The sequence below is a fragment of the Lynx rufus genome, unplaced genomic scaffold, assembly GCF_022079265.1.
Source record: "Lynx rufus isolate CCGP_SWC_20201006 ecotype Redwood Valley unplaced genomic scaffold, mLynRuf1.p SCAF_4, whole genome shotgun sequence".
Lineage (NCBI taxonomy): Eukaryota > Metazoa > Chordata > Mammalia > Carnivora > Felidae > Lynx > Lynx rufus.
The window spans coordinates 133,144,832-133,157,342 of record NW_025814856.1 but is presented as its reverse complement, the minus strand read 5'-3'; the positions used below and the strand labels follow the sequence as shown (position 1 = coordinate 133,157,342).

The following is a 12,511-nucleotide window of genomic DNA, read 5'->3' as shown; positions in this document are numbered from 1 at the left end:
AGGAATTGATCAACAATCATATTGTTGCCACATCAAAAGGATGTAGCATTTCATTCCTCTCCTCTTTCCTCTTGGCCATCGCCTTTAACCCTCATCATTTTGTGCCTGAAATACTGTAGTCATCTCATGGCTAGTCTTTTTGCCCCACCACGGCTCATTCTATCCAGGTTCTCCTTAGAAAGGTCCCTTAATGTACCTCTAGAGACTGGTTCTGAAATGGACATCTGACCATGTCTCTCTCCCATTGAACTCCCTTTACCCATCACGCCCGCAGTGGCTAAAAACATGCTTAAAGAACTCAGATCCACTTCCCTGCATGCTAAGCCCTTTAAAACATGCTCAAAAACAAACTGATGGTTACTAGAGAGGAGATAGGGGCATGAGGAGTGGGTTGAGTAGGTGATGGGGATTAAGGAATGCACCTGTTGTGATGAGCACCAGGTGTTGTATGGAAGTGTTGAATCACTAAATTGTACACCTGAAACTAATATTACACTGTGTGTTAACTAACTGATATTTAAATAAAAACTTTAAAAAAACGTACTCAAACTAGCTCCAGTTCTGTTCCTTGGCATTCTTCCCCCCCCCCCCCACAAAATGCAATCCGAACATTTCATTTCTGAATGTGTCTCATTCTTTTGTGCCTTCTTAAATCCCTTAAATACCCTTAAATCTTTTACCACTTGTTATTGCCTCTGTCTGGAATGACCTTGCCATTCTTCTCTCATTGCCAGGCTCCTACTTTTCTCAATAACTCAGTAACTCAAAATGTTATTTCCTTTGTAAAAAATCCCATGATTCTCCCACAGAATAACCTCATTGTTTCTGTCCTCTCTTTAGAGAATATGTATAATATTCTATAATTTATTATAATACTTATCACTTATTATGATTATAATTGCCTATTGATGCACCTATTTTAGTCATTACATTATAGCTTCCTAGAAATAAAAGGCTATAGTTTATTTATCTTGAATTTTCCAGTGTTTATTGGAAGTTATGCGTGGATGATCAAAATATCTTCTAGAAGAATCAATGGCCCTTTTTAAAAAAAGTGTTTTATTTTTATTTATTTTGAGAGAGAGAGAGTGGGAGTGGGGCAGAGAGAGAATCCCAAGCAAGCTCTGCACTGTCAAGACAAAAAGGTAAAGACCGGGGAAGAGTAGAAAGGATGCTATGCGTTTATTGAACAACATTTATTATGCCAATATTATGGGCCAGGCAGTGTGTTAGCCACTGGCAATACAAATAAATAAGAAACTTGCCCACTTACAAAGGGCTCAGAGAACATAAAAGGGAGACTAGAAACATCCAATAATGCTTTTCATTTCTATGAAAATTGTGTATAGTTCTAGCCCTATCATCATCAACTTGTCTTTCTCCTCAATTCTTCTAAAGTTGTTTTAATTATACTCTTTAGATGTAATGGTCATATGACTGATACTTTGAGTTTCAGAGTGGGATTTGAACTATAGACATCCTCTAATCTAATCAAAAGAGCAACTCATTTGTCTTAAGTTATCTGAAACTAGAGTTTAAGTAGATATTTTAAATAATGTTAATAAGCACCTGCAAAACTACCACTCAAAACAATAACCAACTCCTAACTATCTCGTTTTCTCATTCCTTATCCCAAATTGTCCCACCTAATATAACCATAATCTTGAAAATCAAGCCTTCTTGATTATTTAGCTTTTTAGTATATTCTGTTTTCCTTCATATATGTATTCAAATTATTTTAGTAGTTTTTAGCATATAAAAAAGAACATCCTCTGATTTAATGTTTTTGGACTATTCATTTAATGTTACGTTACTAAGATTTATCCATATTGTTGTATGTCTATTTGGTTTATTAATTCTGAGTGCTATGTAATATTCTTTTTTGTGATATGCCATAGTTTTGTGTCTACTTTTCTGTTGATGGGCATTTGGGTTGTTTCAAGATTCTGTAGTTGATAGCAATTTTTATCAATTAAATAGATATAAAAGAGTATCTCCTTGTGGTCTTGATTTACATTTCTCTGTTCTCTAACCATACTGACTACCCCTTTATGTGCATATTATAGGCTTATATGAAGTTTCTCTTCTATGAAATGTCTGTCCCTCTCCCCTGATTCTATTGAAATGTTTGTACTTTCTTATTGATTTGTAGGAGTTATTTATGTAGTCTCGATACTTATTTGTGTTGATTTTGCATTCTTTCCTAGTTTGTAATTTATACATTTCTCTTATAAATATGTATTTTAATGAACCAGTTTTAAATTTCAATATAGTTAGGCTGACAATCCTTTTTATAGCCACTTTTTTTCTTCTTATTTAAGAAAATGTTTCCTACTTTGAAGTCTATAAGATATTCACATGCATTTTCTATTAAGAATTTCAAGGTTGTTGGGGCACCTGGGTGTTTCAGTCAGTTGAGTGTCTGACTTCAGCTCAGGTCACCATCTCACGGTTTGTGAGTTCGAGCCCCGCGTTGTGCTCTGTGCTGACGGCTCAGAGCCTGGAGCCTGCTTCAGATTCTGTGTGTGTGTCTCTCTCTGCCCCTCCTCCACTCACACTCTGTCTCTCTCTCCTTCAAAAATAAATAAACATTAAAAAAAATTTTTTAAGAATTTCAAGGTTGTTGACATTTCAGATCTTCATCCATCCAGAGTAGATTTTTGAATATAGGTTGTGCCAATTTCATTTTTTTTCTCATAACAATAGTCATTTATTGTAAATAGTCATTTATTGTCTCCATGTATTGGGAAATCTCTTATTACCTGCTATGTGACATACTATGATTGTCATATACCCAAGTTATAGATATGTGAGAATCTTTACTAAGCTCTCAATCTTTGTCTGTCTCTGTGCCAACATAACTGTCTTTTTAAAGTTTGTTTATTTTGAGAGAGAAAGAGAGACGGGTGGGAGAAGGGGTAGAGAGAAAGAGAATCCCAAGCAAGCTCTGTGCTATCAGCACAGATATGGGGCTAGAGCTCATGAACCATGAGATCATGACCTGAGCCAAAATCAAGAGTCAGACACTTAACCAACTGAACCAGCCATCCAGGCACCCACAACATAACTGTTTTAGTAACTAAAACTTCATAAGATCTCTTGAAATCAGGTAGAGCAAGTTTTCCTCACAGCTACTTCTCAGAAATATTTCTTCTTTCTTCAGTCCTTTGTTCTCTTTAAAATCATTTTTTCAAATTTTATAAAAGACTGTTGTGGAATTTTGATTAGAATTGGATTGAATCTGTGGATCAATTTGGGAAAGAATACTTTCATCTATCTTCTTATCTATGAACATGGTATGTTTCTCAATTTTTCTAGGTTTTTAGTATTCTTGGTACAATTTTATTCTTTTCCTTGTAGGAGTCTTACACATCTTCTATTAGTTTGCTGCATAGATATTTGATATAATATTTAAATTTCATGTAGTTCAGCTTCTCTTTCTTGTATTTATTCCTGAATCTAAGATCCACCCCCCCATATTTCTGTATTTACATGTTTTGTAAGACACCAGTGTAATAATACACAGTTTAGTAACTAATTATCCCCAAAATGAGTTAGAAGCAGGTTTATTTCCTTTTGATGCACTTATTTTTTTAAAAATTGAATTATGTTAGAGAATTAATTTAGAAAAATGATTGAGAGCATTGTGTTTAGTAAAAAACAGAAGGCTTTAAATATCTATGATTTTCCCTCTACAAATGAGATTTTTCAACACTGTTATGGGAATAAAGAGGAAGCAAGAACAATCAAATGATATTTAATGGTTTGGGTTTTTTAAAGCTCTTATATATTAGGTGTGTGGAGAAAGGAAAATGCATCAATTCTCAGTTAAATTCCATAAAAATAAATCTTTGCATATTTACTGGTCTCATTAAACAATACAGATTTATAGATTAAGTCAGTATCCACTATGTAAATGTTATATTTTTTCCAGTGATACTATATTTATATAGAAACTTTATTTTATTTAATGGGTCCACTGGAAAATACCAAATCTTTTTGGTGAAGTTACAATTAAGCATCATAAATATATACAAAACTGAATTTCTTTCTTGCATAGTCCAGATGGAAGAATTTGCAGTTTTCTCATGATTTGTTGAAAAAGATTGGCTTTCCCGGAAATTGGATCAACACTATCCACGTAATGAAGAGTAGACTGTATTATACAACTTTATCAGACATTGCCAACTCTCTACGTGCATTTTATTCAAGAAAAGTCATTGAGAAAAGTCACTAGAAGAAAATTCAGCTGAGACAATATAAGAAAATGTGGACACTGGGCCAATCGTTTCTGATAGATTGGCTTGTGACATAGCTATACACAAAATAGGCTTTTTCAGTAACATTTTTCTTGCTGAGTGTCATGGACAAATCTAAATCCTAATGATTCCACAAATAAAACTACAAATGGAGTACATTTGAAATAAAAATATTTTTACCTTTCTTAATCATAATGCAGAATATTACAATAAAGGAAGTATAACCCAAATAATTTTAAAGAAAGAAAATATATGCTTTCATATGAGCAATCTGAAGTCTTGGTTGTAAAATTAGCCTTTGGCAATACACACATAAAGTCTTTGAACTGAGTATAAATTTAGCTGCCTTTCAGTTTTTTAGTAAGTTTGTTGTTTTCTCCTTTCCTGAAAGGAGAGTTAATGTTGTATCCATCCAAATGAAGGAATTTTGAGTAAAGTAGAACACAAAAAATTAATCATTAGAACATTAAAAAACAATTTCCATGACCACAAATGGACTGACAGTTCATAAAACTTTAGCATTTAAACCAAGAGAAAAATGTTCTCACTTGCAAATATTAAATTCATGAATGATGGAATAATCAACATTTACACTTATTTTTACTTTGGTTATGTAAGTTTTAATATAGGCAACATAATCTTATTTAGAAATACAGCATTATGGAAGTTGTTCTTAAATTTTTCTACTACTAATATTTGCTACTGAATTATTCTAAGAAATCAATTTTATTTATAAAGCATACAAAGTAACGCAAGAAAATATGAAAGGTTATATACTTATTTGGCTTGCTATTTGTTTGACTTTCCCCCTGTACAAAAAATACTTAGAAGATGTAGTCCCAGAAAACATGTATAACATTTTTTTTTAAATTTGACAGTAAAGAAGAATCATTATTGACATCAGATGAGAATGACTTTGAGAATTCAAAGATTACAGGTACTATTTTTTATTTGATTTATTCAAATTAATTTTTAAACAAAGTCTGTGTCTTTTGTTAAAGCCTATGATGATAATAATCTCACATAGATACAATTGTATTAACTTTGCAGATACCTACATCCCAACAATTGTTTGTTCCCATGAAGACAAGGAAGACTCAGAAACCAGTAATCAAAATGTAAAAGACGTAAACAGGGAACATGATGAACATAATGAAATAGAATTAGAGTTGATGGTAAGTGTTCTGGTTGCCACGGTATTAGAGACGATGAATCCATTTATGCTTCAAAGATGCTGCAACGCCTGCCTTTCGATAGTTTCAACTAATATAATTTGCAAATGTGAAAGCACAGCCTATTCTGTCCTCGCATCTCTAGCTTGATCAACAAGGCACTTTGATTTCAGTATGTTGCTTCTGGTCTCTGCAGTGGTAAATTAATGACATTCATTTCTTATCTCTTTACCAGCGGCTCTGAGTAATAGTTTGTAGGAATTATAGAAGAGGTAGCACTATCCTGATGTGCATTTCTAATCTTTGTGACAAGTGCACACTTAGCATAAACTCATCTCTAAAATGAGAGGGCTGGACTAGATGATTGTTAGAGTCTGTCCAGCTCTTCAAGTGTGATTCTTGCATTTAGCAGCATTTTTAAAAACTTACTTCCATCTTTATGAGACCCCCACAGTTCTATGTTGTTGGAAAGTATTAAATTACCAAATGAGGAGAAAATAGCCTGTGCTATATTTTTTAAACAGGAAACAAATCCAGCACTGTACAATTTAGTATTAAATTTGTTATCATAAATTTCACACTTGGTGAACATTCAATCTATTTGGAATTTTTGGGGGGATGGTTTAGATAGCATTTTTATCACAAAGGAAGAAATGGGAGTAAATGAGTCACATAATGCAATTTATCCTTTACTGTATTTGGTTGGAGCTCATATCATTAGGATACATGGATTCATAATCATCTAAGATTAAAATGACATTTGCCTCTTCAAGTGTCAGAGCTGGAAAAGAAAAGAAATAGAGCTCATCTCTTTCCCTACATTTCCTACCTTTTCTATAGTGATATGGAAGCTGCATCACTAAAGTATGCAATTTACTTTGCTCCAACTTTAAGAAACTACAAAGTTGTCACCCATTGTGAGAATTCTCACCAGCTGAAAGTTAACATCGCCATTTTTTTTTTCAAACCACAGAATATAATGAAAGGGCCCTGAAAAATCACATACTTCACCAATACACCTCATTACAATGAGCAGACTCAAATATAAAAGTTTGTTTAGAAGTTACTGAGATTGTACATCCAATAAATGAACAGGGAGCTGTAATTTAGATGCTAATTTGCTCCATGCTGACGTTAATGCATAAAACAATGAAGCTCTATAATAGATGGAAATACAACCAAATCTGTGGAACCCACAGGCATTGGCTTACAAGACAGCTGTGCAGTTGACAAGTAACATGAGCCTTATGTGAGAAGAAGGGGAAAACGTAAGATTTGCATATAATTATTGAGATCATGCAAATGTCAGTTATGAGGAGAAAAAAAAAACACAGGCATCTCACTGTTAAATCCTGACAGTTGGCATCACTGAAGAGCTCAAATACATTTGAGTACCAGTTGGCAGAGGGTCATTAAAACAGAATTTGCAGAGACATTAACTCCCTCACTTTTCTTTGAGTGACGTTTTGCTATTAATAGTTTGCAGAGGCTTTGCAGAAAACATATTAATAAGAGAAACTGTAATAGGGGCACCTACAGCAAGTGTAAATGCAGCAAGGGGCACCCAGGAAGCTGCTCTCTAATTGATTAGCATGGAGCTATCAATGTGTATATCCTAAGTGAGGAGAAAGTGCAATGACAAGCAAGAATAGTTGAATAATACAATGTGATATTTGGAAGCTGGGAAGGAGAGTGATTAATTTTGGTCCCTTTTCTTATTAATCTCATTCCCAAGTCATAGCCTACAAGGATCCCCCCAAAACATCCGGCTTTGAGAATTTATACAAAATCCATAAATGAAACGAGCCAAGGAAACCTACCGGTTAATTGCTAGCCCCGTGAATGAAATATATGGAGTTCATCTTGTATATTTAAAATCATTTGGTCATTATCTGTTTTGTTTTTGTTCTTTATCCCCTAAGATAAATCAATGCTTAATAAGAAGTACAGCTTCCAGAGATGAAAAGAATACATTTGCGATAGATCCGGTCAATTTTCCAAATAGAGCTGAGGGGTTAGAGAAGAAGCAAATCCATGGTGAAGTGTACACTGACATGTTTAAAAGGCCTTTGTCTCCAAGTTCATCAGCAGAAAGCTCCTTCAAGGGAGATTTTTACTTCAATGAAAAATACTCCTCAGGAAGTAAGTGTAGTCATCAACCTTCAGAGAAAATTACTCCAGATATAGGAGAAATCAAGCCACCATTGGGAGATACTAGTAGTGATGAATTAGTGCAATTACACACGGGCAGCAGAGAAGTACTGGATGATAATGCTAATCCAGCCCATGCGAGAGGCAGAGGGCAAATATCTTGTCCCTCCTCAGATCAACTAGTCACAGAGAATCTCAATAAAAAACATGAAGGAGGAGCTGAGAAAATTGAAGTGAAAGATTGGGAATGTTTAAGAAGAGGTTTCTGTTTGGATTTCTATTCAGAAGAATCAGTAGGAAAGGGATCTTCTAAGAAAGATCATGGCAATGGTAAGACTGAGGAGGGGGAGCAAAGAACACATTCAGGTGTTAACGAAAAACAAAGCAAAAATTTTCATTCAGTCGTACATGACCAAGAAAGGAAGCAGGGCCACTCTGAAATAAGTATGGAAGGGACCGGAGCTGGTAACAGAGACCTAGCCGTTCGGCTGAGTAAAGACACCACAATTCCCGACCAGACAATCAGAGCAGATACGTTTCATTCACCAAGGATAAGTCTAAGTCGGGAGGAAGCTGGGTTAACAACTCCAGAGCATGGTCTCTCGACTAGTGACGGCACCACTTTTGGAGGGATGCCTGATCAGGTTTGTTCACGAAGAAATGGAAAAGTTTTGAGGAATGATTGTCTTTTCCAAGTTGAAGAAGAAAAATCAGGTTGGATTAATCCTGAAGATCAGAATAAGAACGCACAACACAAACAAAGTTGGAATGTTCTGGAAAGTCAGAGAAAAGCGAGAGAGAGTAAGACAAATAGAACAGAACAGATCAAGGAACAAGCAGATTGTGAAGACGTGTGGGGAAAGAGAGATAATACAAGGAGTTTGAAAGCTACTCCTACGGAAGAATTGTTTACCTGCCAAAAAACAGTGAGCTGTGAACTGTCTTCTCTAGCTGATCATGGTGTTACTGAGAGAGCAGAAGCAGGTACAGCTTATATAATTAAGACAACATCAGAAAGTACTCTAGAAAGCATGTCTGCTAGAGAAAAAGCAATAATTGCTAAGCTACCTCAAGAGACAGCACGAAGTGACAGGCCCATCGAGGTAAAGGCAACAGCGTTTGATCCACATGAAGGGAGAAATGATGATTCACATTATACCCTTTGTCAACGAGATACAGGAGGTGTAATCTATGACAATGATTTTGAAAAGGAGTCACGTTTGGGTATTTGTAATGTACATGTAGATGAAACAGAGAAAGAAGAAACCGTATCTATGTACAATCCCAGGAAGACACATGACAGGAAGAAACGTGGCATTGGAAATATCACATCTGTAGAAGAATCCTTACAGGTCATTACAGGCAATCAAAAGGCAGCCTCAAAACTGGATTTACATTTGGGAATGTTACCAACAGACAAAAAAACATTTCCAGAAAACAGAGATCATAAACAGGTCCAAGAATCATCAAAGAGAAAGGATCTAGAAGCTGTTATTCATTCTGCTTTAAATTCAGACACTAATAGAGCTTCTCAGAATGGCTCTCACGTTTCCAATCACCATGCTAAAACCTCAGTGCCATCTCATGAACAGGCAATTGCTGTAGAGAATATAATTACTACCATGACTCTCCAATCTATTTCTACTAAATCAGAATATAATTGTAGTCCAACAAGTGAAATCCCGGGTACCGAGAAGCACCCTCATCCTGGGTCTACACCTGAAGAAGTTTCTAAAAGTTCAGGAGTAGTGACATCAGGTAATAGCAGAGAAAGATTGACAAGCCAGATTTTTCAACAAGAAGAATGCAGTGAGGAAAAATCTCTATGGCCAAAGATTTCCGTCAGTGAAGCCGCGGAGAACATGGAAGAGGCAAGGCATGGAAAAGAAGGATTCAACTCTGGACAATCACCGGGCTCTTCAGGTGACAAGGAATCCGAGAGCTCTTCTTCTGCTAGTCTCCTTGCCCAGGAAGGTCAAAGTGAAAGCAGTGAATCTCTGATTTCGAAATACACCAACTCTAAAATACCTTATTTCCTTTTGTTTCTGATTTTTCTTGTAACTATCTACCAGTATGACCTGATGATTGGCTTGGCATTCTACCTTTTTTCATTGTACTGGCTATCCTGGGAAGGGGGGAGACAAAAAGAGTCTGTCAAAAAGAAGTAACCTCACCACTATTATTATTTTCTCTTAAATGATAAGCTTTTTAGCCCCAAACATTTGGATTGGTGAAGGAGACTATTCATTGTTCAAAGACCCAGTGCAGTTTTTCTCTTGAAGGATCATTTAAAAAGGAATGCGTATGAAGTTTGCTCCTTCATATAAGTAATTATTCTATATAGGACCATTATGTTTGGATCATTAAATGCCTATATGAATATGAGATCTGAAGCACGTCAAGTTGAAATTAGGTACAGCTGTTGCTCCTTAGCAGGCTATGAAGTTGCAATGCTTCACGTCTCTTCACTACTTAAAGTGCCATTTCTTGCATTCATTTCTTTTGCAGTAAAGCTTCATTTTTCCCCCCGAGAGTATTTTTCCCTCTACGGTTAAAAAAAAAAAAATAGATAAAACATGAACAATGGCAGAGGACTTTTTTTTTTTTTTGGTCTTTTGGTATTGACCATGAAATTTGCATTTATCACTGTATCATTTATCAGCACGTTTTGATAGATCAAATCTTTCAACTTTGATTCCATATTTTTAAGAACAATACCCATGTATATTGAAATGCATAAACTTAAAGAAAGACCTTGTTTGTTTGAATACTTTATACACGGATCCTTTTTACCTCCTTCACACATTCAAAGAGCACTCATAAGCCGAATCTGACAGAGACTGAAGCAACTGGGAGATAATCTTGTAATCTACAAAATTTTGTGGGTGGCCCGTCCTTAAGCAATGTTTTTCTCTTGTATAAAGAGAAAGCATAACACAGCTGAACAATTTTAATGTCAATTATTCAAGAGTCGAGGTTTTAAAGTTCTACAAGCATTGCTTCAGAATGAATTTGTACTTATAAAGCATAAAGCATTAAATGATAATAATAATTAAAAAAAGATTTCCAAATGAACTATTTTACTTGGTAGTATTTTTTTGTCTTCAAAAAAATTTTTAATCGCTTTTGTTATAAGACAATGAGTTATTTCCCAAGGTGCATATAGAGAATGAACAACTAACCATTGGTGATAGTTATAATACCATTAGGTTATATATCAGGTAATAACTCAGGCTTTTCTTTCTTTCTTTCTTTCTTTCTTTCTTAATTAATTAATTTATTTGAGAGAGAGTGTGAGTGAGGGAGGGGCAGATAGAGACAGAGAGAGAGACAGAGAGAGAGAATCTCAAGCAAGCTCTGCACTGCCAGAGCACAGCCCAAGGCAGGGCTCGAATTCACAAAACCATGAAATCATGACCTGAAACCAAGGGTGTGATGCTTCACCCACTGAGCCACCCAGGTACCCCGATTACTCAAATTTGAAATAGGCAACTAAGTAGATCTAGAAATCTACTCAGGGAGAAATCAATATCCAATAGAGCAGTGACATTGGCTGCTGTTATTATCTATGGCTAAGTATGTGAAATCATGGAACTAATCATTTTGGTCACATAAAGGTAATGCAAAGATTTTTATACAAGATTTCAACAACCATTTATTGAATGACTGCTAGATGCAAAAATCCTGTGCTCTGGTCTATGGCAAAGTACTTCCTTTGATACCCTGAATGGCTAATTTTCCAGAAGGAGGCATGGGTATATAGTTTGATACTTTTGACTTGGCCAGAAATATGGAAGAGAGTCACACTGAGGGAATCCTTTTGGGTGATTTCTTTTTCATAGGAACTTCTTTCCTAGAGCATGTAACATTGGTCTTCAAAGAGAAAATATAATCTGTTTATTTACCTGTAAAGGTAAATTCAATGAGTAAAACCTGACTATCTCATCCCACAGTTCTAAGAAACATGCATCTATGGGAAGAAAAAATGAGAATGAAGCATTTAAACTGACTTTAATGTGGTAGTAAATCATTTCCCTAATTTTCAGTAGATACACAACTATTTCCAAATTCCTAATTGTGTGCTTGTCTCAAGTCCCATTGAAATTGAATGCTTGACCTTAACTTTTTAGTTGAACAAATACAAACATCCTGAAGTAGAACTTATGGCAAATATTTGATTGCTTGAGAAAGCACATTTTCAATAAATACAAGTGGAACACTGTAGGCTGTACCTAGAATATTATCTCTAAAACTGCTATCCTGATAATTTTGTTGACAGGTCTAAATTACAGTGGAAATAAGGTTAGTATTTCTTCAGATCTTAATGGCATGGTTTTTGCATTCTACCTTTAAGAGTTTCAGTCAATATGCCATATCTTATTAATGCAAAGACTACTACATTTCTTTATGAACACAGGTGCCTGAACTGTAATTATTCCCTTATACATAAAAGAATGTAATTTCTTTTATCTCTTTTACTTGACTTTTGGTAACATTAACTTACTAAACCTTCTCATGCATATTTGTAATATGACAATAGAAGTTTGAAAGAATTTAAAATATTTAATTATGTATTTCTCTGCATGCAATGAAGAAATAATTGGTGATTTAACTGACTTTCCAAACATTTCTTATGAAGAATTTGAAATAAAACCATAAAAGCTTAGGAAAGTATTGCTAGGTGGAGAGGAAGATTTTTGCAACCCATTTTGATCACAGCATTATGATAAGCAACAGAAGTGGATCTCAGAAAAAACTGGTAGCCTCTGGTTAATACAGATTCAACTGTGAATCACCATGGTAAGGTCATATTTATAAGCATAGCTGCCCTCACCATGTCCCCTGCCCCATCCCACCCGCGAGTATTGATTAAGGGCCAAAAGAGGGTGTGGCACGAAAATAAGCAAAGAGAACTGCACTACACATCTA

The 12,511-nt window shown here is 35.2% G+C and overlaps 1 protein-coding gene across 1 annotated transcript in view; it reads left to right on the top strand.

Moving 5' to 3' along the window:
* Window positions 1-9,750, top strand: part of PPP1R3A (protein phosphatase 1 regulatory subunit 3A) — a 37,852-nt gene extending 28,102 nt beyond the window's left edge. The window contains exons 2-4 of the mRNA XM_047094836.1: window positions 5,138-5,196; window positions 5,310-5,434; window positions 7,354-9,750. Coding sequence (XP_046950792.1) covers window positions 5,138-5,196; window positions 5,310-5,434; window positions 7,354-9,750 — 2,581 coding nt within the window. The remainder of the gene's footprint in view (window positions 1-5,137; window positions 5,197-5,309; window positions 5,435-7,353) is intronic.
* Window positions 9,751-12,511: the final 2,761 nt, after the last annotated feature.